The sequence below is a fragment of the Sphaeramia orbicularis genome, chromosome 11, assembly GCF_902148855.1.
Source record: "Sphaeramia orbicularis chromosome 11, fSphaOr1.1, whole genome shotgun sequence".
In the NCBI taxonomy this organism is placed as follows: domain Eukaryota; kingdom Metazoa; phylum Chordata; class Actinopteri; order Kurtiformes; family Apogonidae; genus Sphaeramia; species Sphaeramia orbicularis.
This window is the reverse complement of record NC_043967.1, coordinates 11268893-11293853: the sequence shown is the minus strand read 5'-3', so window position 1 is coordinate 11293853 and position 24961 is coordinate 11268893. Positions and strand designations below refer to the sequence as shown.

The 24961-nt window shown below is 38.4% G+C and overlaps 2 protein-coding genes across 2 annotated transcripts in view; both read left to right on the top strand.

The window, feature by feature from the left end:
* Nucleotides 1-1701, top strand: part of rmp24 (ribonuclease MRP subunit p24) — a 56909-nt gene extending 55208 nt beyond the window's left edge. The window contains exons 4-5 of the mRNA XM_030147526.1: nucleotides 35-228; nucleotides 536-1701. Coding sequence (XP_030003386.1) covers nucleotides 35-228; nucleotides 536-710 — 369 coding nt within the window. The 3' untranslated portion in view covers nucleotides 711-1701. The remainder of the gene's footprint in view (nucleotides 1-34; nucleotides 229-535) is intronic.
* A 1975-nt stretch (nucleotides 1702-3676) lies between these two features.
* Nucleotides 3677-24487, top strand: rp9 (RP9 pre-mRNA splicing factor). The gene is made up of 6 exons (XM_030147527.1): nucleotides 3677-3983; nucleotides 4136-4166; nucleotides 4268-4397; nucleotides 9659-9750; nucleotides 10229-10290; nucleotides 23553-24487. The coding sequence occupies exons 1-6, from the start codon at nucleotides 3838-3840 to the stop codon at nucleotides 23767-23769; spliced, it is 678 nt and encodes a 225-aa protein (XP_030003387.1). The 5' UTR covers nucleotides 3677-3837; the 3' UTR covers nucleotides 23770-24487.
* The last annotated feature ends 474 nt before the right edge of the window (nucleotides 24488-24961 follow it).

Genomic DNA, 24961 nt, shown 5'->3' with positions numbered 1-24961 from the left:
TAATGAATCTGTTCCTTTCCTCTTCTTATCCCAGATGGCCACCTGCCACACTTGCAATAAGACATCCAGACACAAAGGAATGAACAGGGAGTTTATAGGTACCCTCGCTAAGACCCACAACACACCAGGGAGCGTTGGGAAGCACAAGACGCCACAGTCGGCGAACAGATCCAACATGACTACCCCCAAGACTCCTGGCAAAGACAAGACACCTCTTCACACGTCTAGGTAAGTTACATTAGGTGCTGGTGTTAATATCTCCAGAGCTACTTTTAATAAACAAAATATAACCCTCTTGTACTAAACTTGTGACAGTCATCCAAGGGGGTCATGTGTCATTTGAATGATTAAGTTTCTATTTATTCAGCATTAACTGAAATGCAACAAGCTGCGCGGCCTGTACGTGTTGGTATTTGTGCCCGCCAGATCAGATACTTGTTGACGGAACACTTTTAACATTTCCTGCCAACCAACAAAGTATTAAGTTACCATGTCTTACCTCATCCTTCCCCTCCTTCTTTTTCCTCCCTATCAGATCTTCCACCTCCTCCGCTTCCTCCAACACCCCGGCGTCGGACTCGTCATCCTCTTCCTCCAAGCCTCCCAAGGCAAAAAACTGGGTCGTCCAGCGTCTGAGCAAGATCCTCATGCGAGAGGACAACCAGGGGAAAAAGAAGGGGGGGTTGAAAGACTTTCTGTCCTCACTTTGATTATTCCAAATGCATCTGGCTTTTATTCCTGTGTTTCAAAACAAAGGGTGGAAGAGACCCTCACTGTAACCTGATTACACCAAAGGCTAAAGGTGGGAACTTAAGAGAGTAACTTTAGTTTCCAAGCCAGTGTAGGAAGGGTGACAGTCTGCCAGCTAACACATCTTTCACTGGGCTCTTTGGAACGCTGCTCCTGGAAAACTGAGCAACCTGGAGAAACAGGGCTGATTATTTCAACTATTAATCAGGGTTTATTACACCTTCCGCTGAGCTATTTGAAGCAGAACACTTCTTACAATATCAGCTCTTGCCTCTTGTGATCCTCTAAACTGGGGATGTTACTTAAAGTGAAATGTCTGAGGAATAATGTATATTTATCAAATGGCTGAACTGCAGCACCAAGCCGTATGTTGCTAAGTGGTGGCGCTTTTTGGCATGAAAAAGCTGGTTTACATGCCATCATCCTTTTCCAAAGTGATCATTTTAGATTTTTTTTAGTAAATACAAATGATAGTATTTGGTATTCATGCTACGTAATGTTCAAAGTTTTGTATTTGAAGTTTATTTTTCATGTTTCTGATGCTGCTGGCTAAACATGACAGTGATGTTTATTGTGTTTTTATTTGTTTTGCCACAGTGACATTTTTGTACATGTACATGAATGATTATGAAAGTTGGCAATGAATATCTTTGTGGTTATCATCTAAAATGGGACTCATCATTTGCTGTTTACATTAAACAGGGATATCTGCCTTGGACATGTACAGAAAATACTAAATGATGAAAGTCAGCACTTCGTTATTATTTAGGCTGTTTTTTTTCATCTTTTTTGTTAAAAACAGAAATTTGAAAATCTATCTCTTGCATTTTGTACTGCCTGATGTTGTACAATTACCTGTTCAACGTACAGTATGTATTTATATCCTGAAATACCTCACATTTTTATTGTAACTACACCTTAATTCTCTAAAATAAAACATTTTTGATCTGCTAAGCTGTGCTCTTTATTCAGTCTGTTACAACAGCTTCAGTTATTCATGTTTCATAAATACAGGAAATACAGAATGTTTGGTAAAGACTGTGACGAGCATACTCCCCTGGTTTAATAAGATTTTAGCTGAAAATAAATATTGATATGTGCAGTGTGTGATTTGAGTTTTTGGAGACTGAAATCCACAGACAAATTTAACAATCTGCACTGTTACCCACCAAGTTGGACTAATTGTATTTTTAGACTCGTTCCTCTTTTTATTCCTATTTATACACATCAGTAATCACCTTTGGCCAGGTGCAGTTGTTACACACTGAGTCCCAGTTACACTTTTTCTATCAAGGATAAATCGCAGTGTCATAATGATTTCCTGAGAAGACGTAAAAATATATGTTTTATTACAACTATATGGACAGCAGTGGATTTGAAGCATTACGTGACGTGATGGTCAGTTACAGGAGCACATTCAGTGGAAGACTGATAACACCCAAATGCACCACTGAAACACACAGGACGTCATTCTGCTTGTGTCCATCAGACTGTTCAACTCCACCTTATAACCACATAATTATAATTACACACAACTATATTTTTGCATACTCATTTCTATATTTCTTTATTGATAATATATTGTCTAGTACATTTTGTACAAATTGTTCTAATTTTGTGTCTTAATAGAGTGTTTTACAATATATATGTGTGTGTGTGTGTGTGTATACTGTATATTTATATATATTCACTTTCCTCTGAAATCAGCATATCTTCATGTATGTGTCTGTTGAATTCTACACAAACACACCTTATTCTCCTGAATAAGCACGTGATCCATGTCTTATTTAAGAAGAAGTCTAAAAACCTGTACTGTGGCCATCACTGTCTTCATACAATAGGCAAAAACAGTGCTATTAGTACCACAGAAGTAACTGGAATCCAAAAATAACTATTGAAAACTACTGGGCTTCTGCTCTGACAGTGTTCCCAAACTCTGAGGACTGGTTTTTCTATCAGGACAATGCTCCTGGCCTCAGCTAGGTCCATAAAGGTGTGGATGATGGACCACCAGATGAAGACCCTGTCATGTCCAGCCCAATCTCCAGACCTGAACCCACTTTGAAGACTTCTGGAGGAAGATGGATGGTCACAAGACATGGAACATCACTGACCTTCTTGAATTTCTCTGCCAGGAGCTGCATAAAGTCAGGATTATTCCTCCAAATACTGATGTCTGAACTTTTCCCATGTTACAACATTAGTATTGTGTTGTTTAAAAATGAATATGAACTGGTTTTCTTTGCATTATTTGAGGTCTGAAAATACTGCATCTTTTTGTTATTTTGACCATGTGTTGTGTTCTGCAAATACATGCTCTAAATGACAATATTTTTATTTGGAATTTGGGAAGAATGTTGTCGGTAGTTTAGAGAATAAAACAAAACTGTTCATTTTACTCAAAAAACACATACCTATAAACAGTAAAATCAGAGAAAGTGATCATTTTGCCTTGATCTCTCATTTTTTCCAAAGCTGTGTGTGTGTGTGTGTGTGTGTGTGTGTGTGTGTGTGTGTGTGTGTGTGTGTGTGTGTGTGTGCGTGTGTGTGTGTGCGTGTGTGTGTGTGTGTGTGTGCGTGTGTGTGTGTGTGTGTATAATAAAATAACTCAGTTATAGATAGATAGATAGATAGATAGATAGATAGATAGATAGATAGATAGATAGATAGATAGATAGATAGATAGATAGATAGATAGATAGATGTTTTATGTATTTAGAGCTTTATATACGTATTTTTTTTCTTTTTCTGTTGTATTGATAAATTCTTCCCTGCTACTTTGTATTATACTTGAATGGAGTGACTGTAACACCCAATAACTTCCCCCTGGGGTTAATAAAGTATCTGTGATTGGTTGTGATCTGGTGTAATACCGCCTATGGCCTGTAGGTGTCGCTCGACTTTCACTTTACCGATCCGCCTGCACAGGAAGTACAGCTGCACCACTAGGTGTTTGCTAGCTAGTAGCGGTTTAGCATGGTTATGGCTGTGTTTGTCATCGAGAAAGCTTAAATAAATCACTGTGAATGCAGCCTTTTAGCCCGCGGATGGTTTTTCGATCGTGTAGCTTGTCCGTAAATCGGAACAATGTCGGACAGAAAGCGGACTAGAGAAAAGGAGGAGCGGAGAGAACACAAGAAACACAAGGCGTCCAAACACGACCTGGAAAAACTCAAGACACAGTCGAAAAAACTTAACCAAGAAGTCCAAAAACTAAAACATGTGGAGACCTTGTGAGTAAAATGAGCCTTTGTGTAATGATGCAAACTTATGCATAAATTATATGCATGTAATTTCTGTAAAAAAAAAAAAACAAAAACAAACTTAGTTCCAGGATGGTGCATTCACTTGTAATATTAAAGAAGTTATCCTTTTATTCACGCAGCTATGAAAAACCTCCTCCAGGACTTATAAAGGTAATGGCATAAATAAGACATAGTTAGTGATTAACATAAACTGTAAATAAATGTTCAGATTGTTTATAATAAGTCATGTTCAACAGTAGTGATGGTTACAGGAGCATGAGGAGAAACCAGAGGACTGTATTCCTGCAGAACCAGGAAATGAAGAAGCCAGGAACTTCCTGGCCCATGCTCCCACCAGGGGTCTGTGGATGCCTCTGGGGAAAGAGGTGAAGGTGATGCAGTGTGAGTACATGTCAACTGAATGAGCCATACCAGCCCTGGTTTTGTCATGTGCAGCTTAGACACAGAAGTCAACAGAGGAATGTCACTTAATACTTTTACACAAGTTCTGCTGTGCATATTTGTGGTACTTCCACTTTATCTACTTTATATCATCCCCAAACCAGAGGAGTGAGGGCTGGATTTGGCTGAAGGATGAATTGTTCCTTTTATAGGTTGATTAAATTATCCTTGAACTCTTACGACCCCCCTTGGATTTCCACTAAACTGCAGTGAGACAAAGATGAGAACAGGCTGTTTTTTCCGAGTTCATGAAAAGTTGCCTTTTTACAGACGCATGGTTCCCACAGGACAGTAATACTACTAACACAAAATGATCTTACAGATAATGATGCACTGCTGTAAGTTAAACTACCAACAACTTTTAAAACATTTCAAATTAGCTCAACTGAACAGCAATATCACATGTAAGAAAGAATAAAACACTGATAAGGACCATTTTACTGCCAAATGACTGCTTTGACATTTGATACTTAAAAGTAAATAAATGCATTTTACTGAGAATACTTAAAGCAGCGTATGATGTATGTCACCAATTTTTCATCAAATCTGTAAAACCTGAGTGATAACCTTAGTATCACAAATCTGTTCATCTTTCTGTGACTACGTACCTGAAACACTTCCCTCACGGTGAACAGCTTCGAAGTGTACTCCCATCACAAGCAGTCCATTTGTTTACATACCAAACCGAAACCAAATTGTCACTCAGACCTTTTCGGAGTTCCATGCAGCCGCAGTATGGCCGTGGCTGCAACAAACATGGAAATGGCTTCATTGCTTCTTGCTGCTGTGGCTTCGTGGAATTCCAAAAAGGCCTGAGTGACGGTTTGGTATGGAAAGCCCTGTGAGGCAACCTTGTAGTGATATAGGGCTCTACAAATAAAATTGAATTGAATTGAATTAAACTGCTTGTGATGGAGTACACTTCGAAGTTCTTCACCGCGAGGGAAGTGATTCAGGTGCATAATCATGGAAGACTAAAAGATTTGTTATACTTAGGCTATCACTTGGGTTTTACAGATTTGATGAAAAATTGGGGACAAACGTCATATGCTGCTTTAAAGTTTTGAAGGCAGAACATAGATGTGTAATTGTGTATGCATAATCTGGTCAAAAAAGTCATTATTACTGTGTACAATATTGCGATTTCAGTCTACTTGGTTATATCAGGAGAAAGGATTGCTGGTCATCTTGAAATGTGTCTTGTTTCCAATGCAAACATACTGTACAACCTTAACTTAAACTAGGATTTAAAAAAAACAAAAGCGTTTTAAAAGTATGGAATTTCAGACTTTGTACATCTCTCCTCTCATTGTCACTCCATCCAAAATATACTCTCTGAACCTTCTGCAGCCTTTTGAGATTCTGTATTTGCAGCTGCTACCAATGCAATTCAATTCACTGAGCAGCTGTGCTTGGAATGTGGTGTTTTCAAAGTGTAGTATTAGTACTTATACTTAAGAACAGTGTCTGATTATTTATGGTACTGTGCCAAAGTCTTAGACCAGCTCTAGGTTTGTTGTTTTTTTCAAGGTTGAAATGAGCATAGATAGTTATTTGTCATTCTCTTTTCTTCACATACAACAAAAAAATCAGAAAATATGTGCACAGCCTTAAAAGACACACAAAAAAGGAACTTAATGGGTTTTGAAACGGGGTGCTTGTGCAGGTCTTGAAAGTCTTAAAAACTATGGAATTTTTTTTTGATGCACTGTATGAAAAAAAGTTTCTCTCGTAGTTGAATTTTAGAGTATGCACAAAAGCACATCATTTTGTTAGATAAGAAATACATGAGGAAAGCATATAAAAAACTAGATATGACTTCACTAACCGATCAATACTAGAATGATTCTTGTGAAACTAGTTTTTGTGATATCCATGCACTTTAGTGATTTTCATAGTTTTTGAAAATGTTTCTGTCAGTAAAACATAATTTACTGCAAATTATGCATTCATTCATTCATGCATTTATTAAAATGAACTTTTGTACTGCACACAACAGGTACAATCTCAACCAAAAAAGTAGGCACACAAGTATGAAAGCACTTAAAGTCAAGGTCTGGGGAAAAATTGCAGTTTAGAAGAAGTCTGGAATTTGTATTTGGATAAAGCGCAAGCACCCTGTGAAATGAAAATCTTTATTTATTGTAACCCCTGACCCCATTACAAGAAGGAGCACAAACAGTTAGAAAAGTCTGGCGTGTTGAATGAAACCAGGTATTAACATCAGAAAATTAATGCAAAAAAATCTGATATTATCTGAACAAACTTTTGAAGACATGTTAAGTATAAAGGGAGGTCACAGTAAATAATACCACTTTGGTATTTGGAGTTTTAAAAAAAATCTGCATCAACATGCAAGATTTTAAAAAATATTCCAAGGCACACTGTAGGATTTGTGTAAATATAAAATGCCTTTATTCCTCCATGGCAGTCATTTAAAATACAGCCAGCACGTTGTGACCTCTGGTCTTCATCAGAGCTTTTTTCACCAGTGAGTTGCACACCTTCACACAATCACTTTAATGAACTGAAGGAGGAAGGTGTGAGGGGGAAGGGAAAAAATATGCATAAATAATAATAATAAAATGTAAATAAAGAAAAATTATATATATATATATATATATATATATATATATATATATATATATATATGTGTGTGTATGTATGCATGTGTGTATATATATATATATATATATATATATATATTAAAAATAATAAAAATATTTAATAAAAATCCCACACTTCTAAGGTTAGGCCCCACTATTAGTACTAGGGATGCACCAATACCGATATGAGTATCGGGCATCGGCTCTGATACTCAGTTTGTGTACTCATATTCGTACTTGTAAAAGATATCCGATACAAATGCACCGATACCACTTACGGCTGTGTGACATTCACAGTTCAGTGCAGCAGGTACGAGGAGAAGGAATAATGTGTGGGAAGTGTGAAGAGTGTGGAGATTTAACCAAATAAATGACGTTGATAAAAGTAACACTGACTGACAGTAACGTTACAGACACAGACAGATACAGACGCAGCGTTCTGTCCGTCCTCTGCGTACATTCCATCCGTTTTCCAGGTGCTGGCGGATGTGTACCCAGACAGAGAATACCACCAGGAACCGTGGAGGTAGAGGATCTGTTCAGAGAGCTACTGTGTGAGTTAGAGAAAAACTACTGACAGATTTATGACCCCTACCCAGGGCTGGGCCGGGGTTACAGAGCGGTGTGGACCGCCACCAGCGGAAGTGAAAGCCAAACTTATCGCTCATTTCTCTTTTCTCTACCTGCTGAAGCCTCGACTTTAAACCTTACCAATGAAAACTCTGCAATATTAGTATCACATTAGTGTTGCCTCTGTCGTCTCCATGTTGTTACTGATTTTCTTCTTCTCAAAAAACTTTACTCTTCTACGTGGTATTTGTCCAGTATGGTTAATTCAGAGCGGCGCCCCCTGGTGGATTAATTGAGAAACGCTCATTCCAACACATTAAATGTCAGTAGCAGCACTTTGTTCCAGTCAGACTAATGACAGCGACAATAAAGCACATTTACAAAAAGAACTAAGAACTGGAATGGGATTATTAAGTACTCGTATTTGTACTCGGTATTGGCAAGTACTCAAATGTAAGTTCTCGTACTTGGTCTGGAAAAAAGTGGTATCGGTGCATCCCTAATTAGTACCACATGCTCAAATATAGTGCACTTTAAAATCTTGTTTAATTCATGTTTTCATGCTAACTCATTATCAGTTCCACATAACCAAATACCCCTCATGAAATAACACTTTACAAAGAAGGAGAGAGGTCCACATCTCCATTGAGGCTTGGATGTTTTGTTGCTTGCAATTCTATAATCCAGAAAGTCTCCCATTAGAGTAGTCTTTTCACATGGTCACCTCTTCTGATGTTCTTTTCTACAACTTCGAGAATGGCCACTTTCAGTGTGTTGGGTTTTCCATGTCCCACCTCCATATAGTGTGATGGCATAGCATAATCAACATTATACAACTTTGGTTTATAGAAGCTTTTTTCTCCTGAAACCTTTGTTTTCACTGCTGTACATACACACATATATCCAGATTGGATCTTAATACATAGACTAAGAAATGCCTTTGTGTGGTCGGTAGAACTTTACTAAACCAACAAACCTAACTTTGACCTAGGACAGTAATGTGGATCTTTTGTCTTTATTCATTACTACCTTCTCAACATTATGTCAGTTTCATCTTGTAATCCCCTTTCACAGAACTATATAAAATATTCATAGTTTTAACTACATTGTAACAACCACAACGCAGTGGCTTGACAGGGTGTCACTTGCGTGTGATATTCCTTTAAGAATGTCAGTTGTAGTTGGCATGAAACTGCCCTAAATGTGTGTTGAACTTTGCAAATATTGAAATAATGGATGGATGGCTAATGGGAAACTCAGCAGCACTTATAGTTTTGGAACTGTAGGTGGGAGTAAACCACTGCTGCGAGGATCTGTCTTGAACTCCGGAGAGGTGATGAATGTAACCAAAACAACTTCAAAATTTACACCATGTCCATTATTTTCTCTGAGAAACATGAATGACCACTTTCTGTCCTTTTTGGTCAGATAAAGAGTGTCATTATAGTCAGTGTCCATTCATTCCTTCATCCCACTCATTTTCATGCAGTGTAAACAGCCAAGGCTTTGAGGAGTCTACACACACACGCACACACACACACACACACAGGGCCTCTCCACAAGTTGGCATTTGTGCTGCAGAATCTGAGCATGGCTGGTTCTGTTTAATCCGTTGAGAAAATGTTTGAATATGTCACCCTCTTTCAGGGAATTAAGAGACTTCACAGTGAACGATACAGGCATGAAAGAACTGAGTAAATTATTTTGCACATAATTACCTTTTTGGGGATAAACAGAATTTGTGTGGTCTCACTTGTAGAATGTCAAGTGTGTATTTGTGGAGAAAAGTGTGAAGCATTAAAGCTATGGGAATTATTATGAGACCTTTTACTTGGTTTCCATTGAAGCGAAAGTTTGAATCTGAAATAAAGTGTGTTTTTAATGAGGTATGAATTTTTCAGCACAGAATCACATGAAGAGCTTCTTTTGAGTCTCTGCTATTTTATCGGCCAAACAAAAGGAGATGCTTTTTTTCTCAACTTTAAATAAATGGATTTTTGTGTGAACGTGTTCCTTTCGCCCTAGGCTGGAGATGCAAGCGTTACGGCCACAGAACAGGAGACAGAGAGTGTCCTTTTTTCATCAAAGGGAACCAGAAACTGGAGCAGTTCCGAGTGGTGAGTTTATTAACTGCTCAGAAAAAAAAATAAAAATCCCTCCTGTAGTTATTTAGAGACGAAATTAATGATGTGCAGTCAGAGGATGGAGAACGGAGCTGCATGGTGGCCAGGTCACAGAGGCTGAAGTTTGTGTCTGTGTTTAATAAACACAAAAAAATACAATAAAATCTGTGACACATTGAGTTTAAGTGAGAGACTTTTGGACGGCACAGTCTTTCACATTCATGCATCCTGTTTGAATATGTTTGTAATGGAACAGTCCCCACAGCAGGAGCACATCCACACACAGCCTCTGCAATGATTACCATAAATGCAAGAGTATCATATTTTCCTATCTGTATTGTCACTGGGTATTTAAAACGCTGACATAACACTAAAAGAAGTTCAATGTGTTGAGGTGGAATCATTTCTTCAGTGTAATGTGAATGTTACAGCGGGTGTTTTTAATATTAACAGATTGTTTTGTTTTCTTTAGGCTCATGAAGACCCGATGTACGACCTCATTCGGGAAAACAAAAGGAACGAAAAGGAAACCAGGTTCTCTGTTTTTTTGTTGTTGTTTTTTTTCTCAAGGCAAACAAGCTGTTTCACCGTTTCCATCTTTATTTTTAATTTACCAAAATAACTGTGTGACATTTAGAGATAAATAAGGTCAGACAGAAGACGGCGGTGCACTCGGCTGAACTCGGCGCCGGTTTTGGGTCGCATATACTTTAGAACCTACAGTTTCCCCTCCGCCAAGTGGGACTGTCTCTGATGACCTGGAAATTCTGCGGCGGTGGCTGGTTCCCTTTGCCGCCTCCGGGCAAATAGTGTTTGACACCAGGATGTTTGAGTTTGAGGTTTGTTCAGTGGGAAGGCGAGCTGAAGGTGTGTGGGCACACGCAGGGCGGCGCGCACATACTCTGTGTGTTTTTGCATGCATTACTAAAAAGGTTATTCAAAGGCCAGTGGGGCTTTTAAGTCTCAGTTGTGTGTTGGAGCCATATTAGTTTAGGCATCATCCTTGAAAGGGAGTCCAACTGGATCCAGTCGCATATATACAGTTGTCTCGGGATTTTGTGTTTTAACTGAAATGCGCAGGAACTAAATCAAAAGCCAAAGGAATTACTGTCCAACTTTTCCTGCTGCTTTATTCATGTTGAAATTCTAAGTTTATAAGGTGACACTGTCTGGAGTTTACATCATAGACATGTACGAGGGGGCTGTGAAACGGTTGTGGAAAAAGAACATAGCTTTGACATGGTTTAAATCACATCCTGTATTACACAGATGGACTTAAAGGCTGGTGTTTTTGTTACTAATATTACTAAATTAATATATATATATTAGAAAAAAAATACATAAAACCTATTTTTTTCACTATTTTTTCATAATTTAGGGTAGATTTCATGTCTTTGATGTCCAGCAGCTGTCAAATGAACACAGATTATTTATTTCAATGGCTATATGAATGAATACTCTTAATAGTTTCTGGTGAAAATGTCAAATTATAGACATATATTTAAAGGTGGGGTAGGAGATTCTGGAAACATGGTTCAAGCAAGCTACATTTTGAAAATACGCAATTCAGAAGTCCAAACCTCTTTCTTCAGACCCCTCTCCAAAACCAGACCTCCAGATTACCAGGACACGCAGTGCTTGTTCCTGAGGGTTCACGAGCGCTGCGCAGCATCAATCCCCCTCCCCCACGCTCTTACAATTCACTTACGATTCATCCTTCCCCTCTGCGGATCCGTGCGTACCTCTGAATTCAGGCCTGTTCATCAGTATATAAGAATATTAGATTACAAGTCGGACTTTTCACTTGTTGTTTTGATACGTGTTCTAAGTAATCTCAGCCTAGTATTAACAGCTGATTGCAGCAAGACTGATGTCATGCTAGCAGCCCACTATAGTTTGCTTTGAATGCTATCATCTGTGCATTTCACTATTATGTTTGTTGCCAGAACAGCCCCAGTTCATACCTATATGTCTAACGTTACATTCCCTAGTGATTTATGTTAGTGACAAAACAGTTTCCCAGTGAACTTTCCATCCTAATATAACTAATATGGCCAAGCTCTGGCTGTGGCTTCGTTTCCTGTACAAGTGCTCCAAGCCTCTGAGAATGCACGATTCATGCACGAAAAGGGGTACACACAGAGGGGGGAGGGACAAATGGCAGTTGAGTTTGATAGACATATCACCATTCAATCATTTTAATGGGCCTGTTAAAATGATTGGATGGTGTTTTCTTAGTCCTGTCCGTTCCACAGGTGACTGAAATGTTTTATTTTTGTGTTAGAGCATTTAATTAATTGGTTGTAATCGGGATGTGAAGGGAATTTTCAGCAATATAGTAAAAAATGCTCCAGGAAAACATCTCCTACCCCACCGCTAAGCTTATTATAATATAGAAATGTATTAGAACATTTGTATTAACATACAGTACAAATTCATATAAGGGGTTAATATTCTATGGGGTGGGTCAGGTTTCCATACTAGAAAATTGATCCGCCAGTCACTATTTTATATGGAAAAGTGACTCGGGGGTCAGATTTCCATGGGGTCAGAATTCTATATGACACCAGCCGTAAGTGATGTGCTGTTGTTGATTCCAGGTGATGAGTGCGAGTAAACAAGCAGCAGTCAGTGAGCAAGATTGAGTTGAAAGCACATGTTGGCGTTTGTTGTTTGTGCAGCCATAAGCTTTGCACTCCGCCATTATCCTAGGGACGTGACCCAGCACTGGCCCGTAATGTGTCATCTTAGACTGGTGTCTGCTGACCAGTCCATCACAGCCCTGGTAATCGAACAAACCAACACATCTCTATCACTACTGGTGCTGGAACAGCCTGTGAAGGAGGAAACATGTCACTGATAATGTCTGACTGACGGAGCAGTGACTTTACTCGCACATACTTGACAACGGGCTATAATGCAAGTTATCGGGCGGAACCGCTAGTATTATATGTGATCTTTTGAAATAACTAGTAATGAACATTCACTACAGGCACCCTTTAAATAAACACACATTTCATACACAAGAATGAGTCATTGAGCTTCACATAAACAAAAGGAACCTCCTGAAGAAAATAACAGTGCTTATACAATAAAAGATCAACATATTAAGAACACTAGAAAAACACTTGGAGAGCGCAGACCTCCACTAAGGCAGATCAGCGCCCCCCATCACCACCAAAATGTAATCATTTCTTCCTTGTGCCAGTATCAACATTCCCTGAAAATTTCATCCAAATCTGTCCATAACTTTTTGCGTTATCTTGCTAACAGACAGATAAATGAAAAATCCCCCCCCCACCCAATCACCACCAAAATTTTATGACTTGTTCCTTGTGCCAGTATCAACATTTCCTGAAAATTTAATGAAAATCTGTCCATAACTTTTTTTAGTTATCTTGCTAACAGACAAACCCCAGTGAAAACATAACCTTTGCCGTTACACTTGGCAGAGGTAACTAGAAAAGCACTCAGAGAGCACAGACCTCCACCAAGGCAGATCAGCCCCCCCCCCCCCCCATCAACACCAAAATTTAATCATTTCTTCCTTGTGCCAGTATCAACATTTCCTGAAAATGTCATCCAAATCCGGCCATAACTTTTTGAGTTACCTTGCTAACAGACAGACAGACAAACCCTCCTGAAAACATTACCTCCTCCATTACACTTGGCGGAGGTAATAATTACAAGCACAGAACCTCATAATGAAAGAGAATAAAATAATTTCAAAGATAAAATGCACTTCAAGGTCAAGGTAGTTCACAAGGCTGTCCCAACACCACTCACTAGATCTTAGACCTGTTACCAGTTCAACTCACAACTGCTGTTTTAAGTTTTACTCATCACATTGAACACTTTATCACTGTTGGTTCGTTATCAGACAGACCCATACAATCCTCTGACTGACGCTTCCCTGCTTTTCTAAAGCTCCAGATAAAAAAACCACAGCCGACAAAGCTTTCTCTGTGATGGCCCCTAGACTTTAGATTATCCTGCCTCTGAGCCAGCTTTCATTTTCATTCAAGTGTCACTTAAAGCGGGTGCTCTTCCTTCAAAAATGCACTTGTTTCTTAATCAGTTTTTAGAATTTTCCATTGTTGGGTGTTTATATGAAGCTCCTGTGTGTGTGAATGCATGTAATGTGTGTTTGTATTTTTTAATGGTTTGATGTTATTCTAGCTCTCCAGAATTACAAAGCAATCCATCATACAGTGCAATAACAATGACTTCAGACTTTGCAATAAGAGTAATGTGGAAGTATGAATAAATGAATGGGAATGAAAGAATGAATGAATGGTTTAGTTTTGGTTTGTACTGCAATCACCACACACAGTACAACGACCACAATAAACATAAAAACAAAAAAAAAAGGAATTGGCAAGAAGTAGAAGCTTATTTTTTGCCTACCCTTTTCACCTGACACACCTCTTACATGAATTTAAATGTGTACATCATTGAGCATTGTCATTATAACAAAAGAATCAATAACAAACAAAAACACATCTAGTCCATTCCATAATTTCACACCCACAACCGAAATACACCTGGACTTCACATTTGTCCTCACTTTCATATATTCAAAAATATGAAGACCTCTAAAATTATAGTTACTCTCTCTTCAAGAACTCTTGAATGATGTTTGGAACAATATTATTTTTTACTTTATAAATCATCTGTAATATCTTAATATATACAATATCTGGCAATTTTACGTAGAGCCACTGAAGGAACATGGAAAAGAAAATATTTTTAACCTGGATTTCAAAACGTCTAAGCTCTGCTGTCAGTTTATTCCAGTTGTTTGCAACATAAATGCTGCTTCTCAGTGTTGAGTCTAGACTCTGGGTTACACTGTCTGACCTGAGTGAACAGATCTAAGACTTCTGCTCATCAGTTTAAAGTGGAGGCCAGTGTACAGGTGTTCAGTCTGGACTAATGTGTTCTGTTCTTTGTCCTGGTTTAAACTCCTGCAGCCTTCTGAATGAGCTGCAGCTGCACTAGGTGTGTCTCCATTCACATTTTCAATTTGCACTTAAAATAACCTTAAAATGTAATATAACATTGAAATATTAGATAAATGTTTTAAATCAGGGGTCACCAACCTTTTCTCTTCTGTGGGCTACTTTTACCTAATGAAGTTGCCGGAGGGCTACTCTAATTTAGCAACATTTATTTACATAGCTATTTTTCATACACACACATATTTTGTATCATACGTTTGTAACATTGTGCTCTTCATTTATTTTATTTATTTATATATCTTTGTTTTAACATTTACAATACTTAAAAAGTGTTAATATGAAACTATTATTTTACTTTAAGAAAATCAAAAGTAGAAAAAAACAAATACAAGCATTTGCTGCTGTATTCCTAAATATTTTAATACTATGTCAAAAATTATGAAATGGAACAATCCTGCATATTTTTATAGAATTACTAAGAACAAATAATACACACCTGTATCTGCATTTTTAATACTTTGAAACTGTGAGAAGGAATGTTGTCACTCACACAGTAAAACTTCACCAGCATGTGCTGCTGTTTTTCTGAAGGATTTGACCTTTTCTAAATTCACATATGCTGTCAAAACATATTAATTAAAACCAGAACTTTGTGCACATAAATCCACCATCCCCGTCACTTCTACAGTCATTACACTGGAGTCAAACGCAGAGGCACCTGTTCAGGTCTGACTCCAGCTGTCTGAGCGCATGCGCAGATAGTGCACATATGTTTGCGCTTGTCCAGGATGTGACCCACTTTACTGATGCCTCTGTTGAAGCGCTGGCCTTGGTCAGTTTAGTGAACATGGACTGTTGAATTTGGACTTTAGTTTTCAGCTCTTATACCTTCTCTTCATGGAGGCTGATTCCCACTGGAGAATCTCCAGAAAAGTTGCTGTGAACTTTGGTGAAATTCCGCTCCACGTTGCATCTTTTACTGACTTCCAAAACGCGCCACAGATCACACACACACACACACACTTGTCTTTCATATTAGTCAAACAGAAGTCTGTGCCTCATCGTTGGTGAAAATAACTCCCTGACTATATTTGGCCCACATCGTTGCGGGGCTAAACCCACTACCTGCCTGGCATCTGGCTCATCCTGGGCCCCGCCCCTCTCCAATGACAGGCAGCAAACCAGCGCTAAAGTTTGATTGACAGCTAGTTGACCGTTTCATCTCGGGAGGGGGACACTTGTAATTGTGATTGGGTGGAAATTTAGACCTGTTCTACCAAACGACGAATCAACTTTGTGTTCTCATGTTAGTGACCCTTGGCGAACCAAGATTGCGAGCAACGTGTTGGAGAACGCTGGACTAGTTCTATTTTTAGAACAGGCCTGCGGGCAACTCGTGTGGTCCCTGCGGGCGACCTGGTGCCCGCGGGCACCATGTTGGTGACCTGTGTTTTAAATGGAGAGGAGAAAAGTCAGTCTACCACGTATGTTTATGAAGGGCTGCAAAAACAAATGTTAGACAAAAGCTTTGACACAATAGACCAGTGCTTTGGTTTGAGGTGTAAAAGCTAAAACCAGCTTCACAGTTTTACTATAAATAAACTACCTCTTACATTTGTCAGCTCCTCAATCAACAGCTCGGGTAGAATATTACTGTAAAAAATGCTCATCAGAGTAATTTTTAAACCGTGGTGGTGATGATGATGAAGAGCCAGTTCTTAATATTCATACAGTAATGGATGGAAATGCATATTTTTGTATTTATTTTATTTAACCTTTATTTAACCAGGTTGGTTCCATTGAGATAGGGGATGTCTGTTTCAAGGGAGACCTGGCCAAGTATCAATCAATCAATTGTATTACAAATTATTACATACACTTAAAATCGACAATTCATTTACAAGATACATTTTGTAATAGGACACCCCAGAAGCAGTCCTCAGCTTATAAATGGGGGCCCTTAGACACAATTCACATTATAATCTTTAATAAATTAAGATGTTCTAAATAACTACAAACATATTTTAAAATATTGCCTATCTATCTAACGATGATTCATTTCATTTCCTTTTCCTGATTCCTATTGTAGTCAGCATATTCCAATATTCTCAGACAAATTCAATAATCAGACATGGGGCTTTATCCACACAAATAAAGAGTCTACATGATTTACATATCAGCCATGCGGGGTTTCAGCCCAGGCACATCTCCAAAGCAGCTCTGTTTGTCTACGCTTCGCAAGTAATAATATTAATAATAACAAGAGCATTTGCAAACGGGTCCAAACACAGTAATGTCCTGTTAGAGAGCGAACTTTAATTGATTGCCATTCCAACATTTATTTCAATATAAAGTAGCTCCCTGTTTTGGATAATCCCTTATGGTCCAACTAAAGCAAAAATGAATTTATAAGTAAAAATGTGGGCCATTTAGCAACACTATTCTGTCAAATTGTCTCTAAAATGTCCCTTCAGAGAGATGTCGAATACCGTGTTTTGACCCAAACACAGAAAAAAACATATACAGTCAGTCGGAAACATTTACAGACCAACAGAGTTTTAATGCTCTCTTTAAAATCAGTCAAAACAATCAGTGTTTGTAGGTGGAGCTCAGACTGAAGCTTGTTCCAGGAATCAGGAGCTGAAAACATACAAGATTTTTCCTAATTCAGTCTTGATCTTTAGAACAAACAGTTGAACAGTTTCATTGGGTGGAGATTGTAACTGCCATGATTCCTGGTTAACAGTGAACATAAATAAGAAGGAAGTCTCCCCAAAATTGCTTTGTAAACTAAAAAATACCAGTGACTGAGCCAATGCGTTTTTCCTTTAAAGAGTTTTCCTGAAATTCTCCTCAGTCTGAATCTTTTAACAGTTGCTGGATATTCCAAAAAAAAAAAAAAGAAAAAAAGCTAACCATCGTTTTTCATGACTCTCTCTTTTGTGAGCTAATATAAGGGCATTTCTCCTCTGACAGAAGTTTAATGTGGCACCTTCTCCCCTGCTGTGATGTAGTGTTTGTGTAATCCTCCTTCTGGAAGCCGTCTGACCTAGTTGGAGAGCAGCTGCCATCACCTGTAGTGTCTTTTACTGTGCCATTCACCAGATGTTCAGCCTACTTTTCTCGTTTTCTTTTTTTTTTTCCTTTTTTTTTTTTTTTTTGGCTAATGACTCGTCTCCTTTTCTGTTCCAGTTGTGACAGGGCTGGAGTCACACTCACACAGGCCACAAAATCAGTGCCTGTTTAATAATAACTCCTATCTGATTTTACTGTTTGGAAAACCTGCTGAATTCCCAACCTGGAGGATTTTAAAATCTAATTTATGAGGCCTGCAAAAGTCAAGAAATTAAGTAAAGTTATTGAAACTTTTGGAATTAATTCATCCATAAAACAAGAGAGTGAACCTGACAGATGTAGACATGGATGTTGAAGATACATTTAACACTGTGGGTATTCCTTAAAGGTTTATGAAGGAAAAAGTCAGTGTTTTTGACATTTATATTTTTGGTTTGATGTTATTACAAAATTTTTAAGCTTTTAAGAAATTCATTACTAATCTACCTAATATGTAGGGCTGTGTATTGGCAAGAATCTGGCAATATGATACAAATCACAATACTAGGATCGCAATACGATATATCACGATCCTGCTAAAAAGGCAATTTTTTGTTTCTTTTTTTTTTAACTCTTTCAATGCCATGGGCCGATTAAATCGGCTTTACGAATACAACCTTTAAAGTGCCACGGGCCGATCAAATCGGCTTTGGAGAACACGCCATATTTGTGTACAAACAAACCATCCACCCCCATTTCTTTCTCACATTTCGATGACGTTCTTTCAAATCTTCTTGCAAATTACGATCAATAATGAATCGGCTGCGTCCAGTGCGTTTTGAATCTAAGTAGCAATCGGTCGGATGTTACCGAGCGGTTTTTGACCAAGGAAGAGCTCGCATTTCGTTTTCTGCTTGGGAAATTTTATGAATGAATTTATGAATGAAATCATATGCAAATTAGATGGCCATTTTGTAGTAATATCGTTAACACAGCGATCTGTCAAAACAGTCCCATCTGCTAGAAAATGAGTTCTGATGATGATTCAGACTTCGATTATAAAAACGACATGAAATACTGAAAAACGGCCAAATTCTGTGGCACTTTTAAGGCTTATTAGCTCCTTAACTGTCTGGCACCGAAAGAGTTAATGAGTATTTCCTTGAAGAATTGAATTACACCAGAAATCTGCACAAATACTAAACACATTTTTATTTGTTCAGAACAGGATCTAATGCTATATCACAAAATTTTCCTCTGTGAAAACTTAAATTATGTTTTACAGACATTACAGTTTAAGATCCTGTTCAAATGTTCATACTCTTAGTTGATAACTAACATCATAACATTATTTTTGTGCAATCCCAACAAAGGAACGAACATTATTTAATAAAAGAGTGTTAAATGATAATAAATAAAATCTAAACAAAAAAAGAAAAACAAAAATGAACCTCCACAATATCTGCATTTAAATAAATACATAATAAAAATATGCAGTACTTTTTCATATCGATACAGTATTGTGAAATGAAATATTGTGATATATTGCAGAATTGATATTTTCTTACACCCCTAGTAATGTGTGATTACAAATCGGAGAAATCAACACACATTCCACTTTGATTACAAATGAGCCCCACTTTTTAAAGTATTTCCAGAAAGAAATATTCTGCCTTTTACAGTATATGTCTATTTCTTCGCTCAAGTGCTGCATTTTAGTCTTATGATGATCAGGGAAATTCTCGACAAGTGTTGAAAACGTGATGGTCGAATCTAAGTTGACGTGAATATATGTGCAACAATGCTGTGCATGCAGTTTGCACAGCTTTACAAAGCCATGTTATTACAGTAATTATCTGAATTACATCACATGCATCAGTTACACACCTTGTTAAGCGGGAAGTATTTTTTCATTTGAGTTGATAATACACACTTATATGGCATATTAGTGGTGAGTTCAGTGGTCCCTGACTAGATGTGTCAGATGTTCAGTTGTTAAGTATGATGATAAGTTTGATAATATCATTTTCTGACCCTAAAGTAGAACCACAAATGACTGTCTTTTGTGCATTTTTTTCTTTTATGTTGTTTCTGTCTTCAATCAGAAACAAAAATGAATCAAACAAGCCCTAAAATGAAAATAAGAGACTAAACATATGTACTGTAGTTCTCCTAATAGAGCCCAAGGTCTTTTAGCTGAAGAAGATATCTAGCCTGTATTTGAAGAAGGCTTGTATTAGAGTCCGGCTTTTATTTATGATTTTGTCTCTGTAACCTGAAGTAGTCCTATTTAGTACAAAACCTGTTTGCAGAGTTGAAAGTATAGATATTTCTATCAGGATAACATCTATCGCTCAGCCCCAAACTTAAATATTGTGAATGGTTGTGGAAAGTATATTATCAGTCCTTAAAAGCTCTAGATAAATCCTGATATCGAGTGTAAAACTGCGTGGGAACCCTGCTGTGTTGAGATGTTGTTTCAGAAAAACTGGAGCTGTGGATTTCAATGACCTCACTATACACCAGGAGCCTCTTTGTGGACTCTGAAAATCCTCCACATACCTGCAGATTTAACAGGTACTTGGACACTATTAGCAATCCCTAGAAATACTGTAACATAAGTAGACACTTGGCTAACTCTGCAGTCAGGGAATGTCAGCGCTAGGACAAACAGAGGGACTTTGTCAAGGCCTCGTCAGATCCTTGCCAACACGGCTGTCCAAGTCCACATCAGTTGTACGAGGTGTCCACAAAGTCTCTTTACAATTTAACACATTTATTATTACAGCCCTGAAATGGAGTTTTGGGGATATAATGGTTTTACCGAGAACGCCACCACCACCGGATATCCTTTGTGTGAACGTGATAACTAGGACAGATTTGGTTGGATTTCTTCTCCCTTGATAATAGGAATGTCCACAATTAATCGAATTTGCTCGATTAAATTATTAGTTGTTGGTTAATTGCCCTTTCCCACGTCCTGTCCGAAGGCTGCCAGTTTGTCTGCACTGCGACGCTGCAGCTGGGATAGCTGGTCATTGAACCGGATCATGGTGTTGAAGAGTTAGAATGCCTTTATGGACATGGTGGAGCGAAACTAAGACCGGCCTGTCTGTTTGTTGGAGCGGTACACTTGCGCCTAAATACACGTACAAATGTGGGATAGGTATTGGATCGGAGCATTTTCCCTGAAGGTTGGTCTAGTCCACGGTCATCTGGACTATCTGGTCAGTGAGACAGAAGTTGAAAACATCCTCCAGGCTCCTGATCTAGGCCACAGGTATGTCCCACATTATGTACTGCGGTCACCCCGGTGGGAGGCAGGCGAAAGAAGTGGGGGAGGGCAGCATCCCCACTGAAATCTCACTCCATCATGTCAGTGATACAGAGTCAGAAATGCCCATTTCTTCTAAACTGCCCCTCTTCAGATCCATTTATTTTATGTCATTTCTCTGCAGAATTTCTTTAGTTCTACTCCATAAATGTCATTGTCTGTACTGTATCCAATAATACAATAAATCAATCATTAAGGAATATGACATGCTTTTTTCATGAAGTATATACACAATCTTTAGCTTTTATTCTTAGAGACCCTATCGAAAGAGAAATTTAGGTTCTGAGGAAAACTGTGGCTTATCAATTAACCATTAATCAATTGATAAGGTCAACCAACTATTGATTAATGAATTAATCTATAATTTCCATCCCTCCTTGATAACCAACTTAGAGGACCCCTAGTGGAACTACCCTGCTGATTACAGCTTCTCTGAGTTTTATAGGTCGTCCAAATGAGGGCACTTCAGTTGAAAATCAGTTTTTTGGACATCAACCAAGCAATAATAGGCTGTTTGAGATAAAAGTTGGTTCATATTGATCGTCTTACAAATGTCCATTTTCTTGCTATCCAGAGTTCATATGGTGTCATTTTCATTCACTATTTGGAGTTTTGTGGGGAAAAATTGGTTCTTTGGCCATTATTCTGCCACTATCAGGTCCATGTAGCTTAAAATGAGTTCATATCGATTGTCTAACAATTATCTTTCTTCATGCCACTACCTTGAGTTTACACGATGTCATATTTTGACACCAGGTGGTGTGTTTTTCCAAATGGTTATGAGAGCTTCTGTTGAAAAATCTGTTTTTTGGACATTATTAAGGTAATCGTAGGCCAATCAAGCTCAAACTTGGTTCATATTGGTTGTTGAATGAATATCTAATATCTTTTCTGACATTATTCAGGCTGGGTTTCTGTTATGTGCACGTGATGACTATCCCCCTTTAGCATCAGCATAGGTGACCCCATGAATATTATCATTTGTTCAGATGGGGGCAGATATAGCGGGGGGGGGGGGGGGGTTTCGGGGATATGCCCTTGCTGTTGGCCCCCGAAAGCATAAGCCTTGTTACAAAAGCAAATAAATAGACAAATCTGTGGAAATAATTGCAAAATGAAAACTACATATTGAAGTTCTTTGCCTCCTTTAATTCACCTCTATATGGACACCATTAGGTACATAAAGCACATCCAGACGGTCCTGGATTTGTTTCCATGTTGTTTGTATCATAGACTCGTCAGTGGTTTCAATGACATCAGTGATCTTTTATTTCAGGTCGTTGATGTTCCGTACCTTTGTTGAATACACCATATCTTTAACATAACCTCATAGACAGAAATCCAGAACAGTGATATCTGGTGAACGAGGTGTCCAGGGAATTGGACCATCCCTTCCAATCCACCGGTCTGGAAATGTTCGATTTAGGAACCCACCAACATGCAGTCCCTAATGTGGTGGTGCACCATCTACCTGGAAAAGGATGGTTGGTTTGAAGGTCATCCAGTTGTGGTGACACATATTCAGTCCAAAGGTCAAAGTAAACATCTGCAGTAACTGAAGACAGATGAACCAGTGATTTGATTGCCAGAGTGATCTCATGAAATCGTGTTGTATATGACCCCAGTTTATTGCATTTGGCGTGCTATATGTACACATTTTCATCCTTTCGCATGTAATTTAACGCCATTTGATGGCATGTCAATGCGCTAGCTGCTAATTGCTAACCCTAACTGCTAATCGCTAACCCTAAACTTAACCCTAATTCCAACTGCTAATCATGCTAACCGCTAACGGCGTGTTATTTTACTTGGCGTAAATATACACGCTGAAAGCTTATAATGCCTACAGATAACACGCCAATTAAAAGTGACATGTTATCTGTATGCAACTTGTGGTAACACGTTGCGATTGCACATGATCCCACAATGTGATCAAAAACTTTGACAACCACTGAGTACATAGAACAAATCTGATAAACATATCTTATCAATTGCTTTTGTAATAATTTTTACCCCTCGGCCAGAAATGGCTGAAGTGGTATTGTAATCGTTTTGTCGTCTGTCTGTCCATTCAACGACATAATGTCATCTGAGGAATGCATTGACATATCTGCACCAAATTTATACTGTGGATGCATCTTGGCATGGAGCAGAAACCTATTGAAAATAGATGACCATGACCTACTTTTTTCAGGTCAGATGGCCTTGTGCACTTATAGTATCTGAGTAATTTCAAATATTAATATGTATGTAATAAGTTTTACACAAAGACAATCTAATAAGTAATAGGGCAGTAACTTTCAACAGAATCTTTCACTATATTTTGCTGAGGGGGATTAAAAGGGCACAGCACGTTATGTTTTAATCTGTAAAGAGACTTTGTGGACACCCTGTATTTCCCATCCTGTAATGACTCTAATCCCACCTCCTTTGTTCTTGCCCCCCAGGATTCAGCAGCTTCAGCAGCTCCTCCAGGACACCACCACCTCCTCCTCTGATTCAGACAGCTCCTCCTCATCATCATCATCCTCATCATCCTCTCACCATCACCGCAGCAAGAAGAGAAAGAAGAGGAAGGACAAGAAGAAGAAGGACAAAAAGAAAAGGAAAAAGAAGCGGAAGCACAAATCCAGCAAAACAAGTGACTGTTCAGACTCAGACTGAAGCTGCGGAACACGTATTTGATGAGTACTACGTTCTGTAAACGTAGGAAGAGACTGTGAATAAAGTAGCAGCAGAATTTAGAGCTATACTCTAGAGTCCTCCTTAAGCTTGATGGTTGAAACTCTAAAACCGCATGACCCCCCCAGCCCCCTCCAGCTGTTTTATTTGCTCCGGGATGATGACTTTCATCTCCATCTCCCCTGTTAGATGGGCCAGTGCAGGCGTATAAGGAGTAGCTGCTTAACTTAGTGTATTTGTACATGTGCCTCAGCGCATATGTGTGTGTCAGAATGAATTAACCGCACGAAGTAATGAGTCTAAACTGACCCTCTGGTGTAAAAGATAACGTCCTTTTACCGGGGCCTATTAAGATCGCATGTCAGCAAATACAGTATGTCATTAAGAGATTGTATTTTCCACCACATTTTCTACTCCCTGCCATTTCTCTGGTATTAAATACTTTGATTGTAGAGTGCACTGAATGCAGACAGATGGGGTGGGGGTCCAAATTAACAGTTGGAGTACAGCTAGAATTTGTTTTCCACACAACTCTGAATGTTTGAATGCTTGTGACTGTACATAAATATTTGGAATGATTTGAGGTTGGAATATGCTTATTTTGCTTCGGGTAAAAGCCACAGAGATGTGGGGAAAGAATGTATGTGAATGTGCTTCCTTATACTGGGAATAAAGATGGCTGTTTTTCTTCAATCTTGAATGCAACTTGATTTTGTAAAAAGATGGTACTTATTTTATAATATAGAAGATGAAGAGGATAACTTTTAGATGTTTTGTAAAGCGATTACACATGAAAACCAACATCAAGTGTCCTAGTAAGGTTGGGTAAAACCTCCGGTGCTGCTTGACTGACTCCACTCGAAGGATGATGTTCTATTCTGCTGAAAAATACTCCCTCATTTTGGGATGTGACATGGTCATGGAGAGTATTGTCTGAACATATGGCTCCAAAAACTTCCAGAATGGAGGTTTTCACTTGAGTTGGCAAGTTTATTTATACAGTACAGAGCAAAAGTCAAAGTAGTCATGTTACTGAGGTTGTAATAAAAATTATGTGCAGTTCTCAGTCTCCTACAGGGTGTATCAAAAAAACTATACATTTTGAAAAATAACCCCCAGTTCTGCATCTGATAATTTTTGGAATTTTCTTTTATGGACGGCGGTAGGTAGGGGA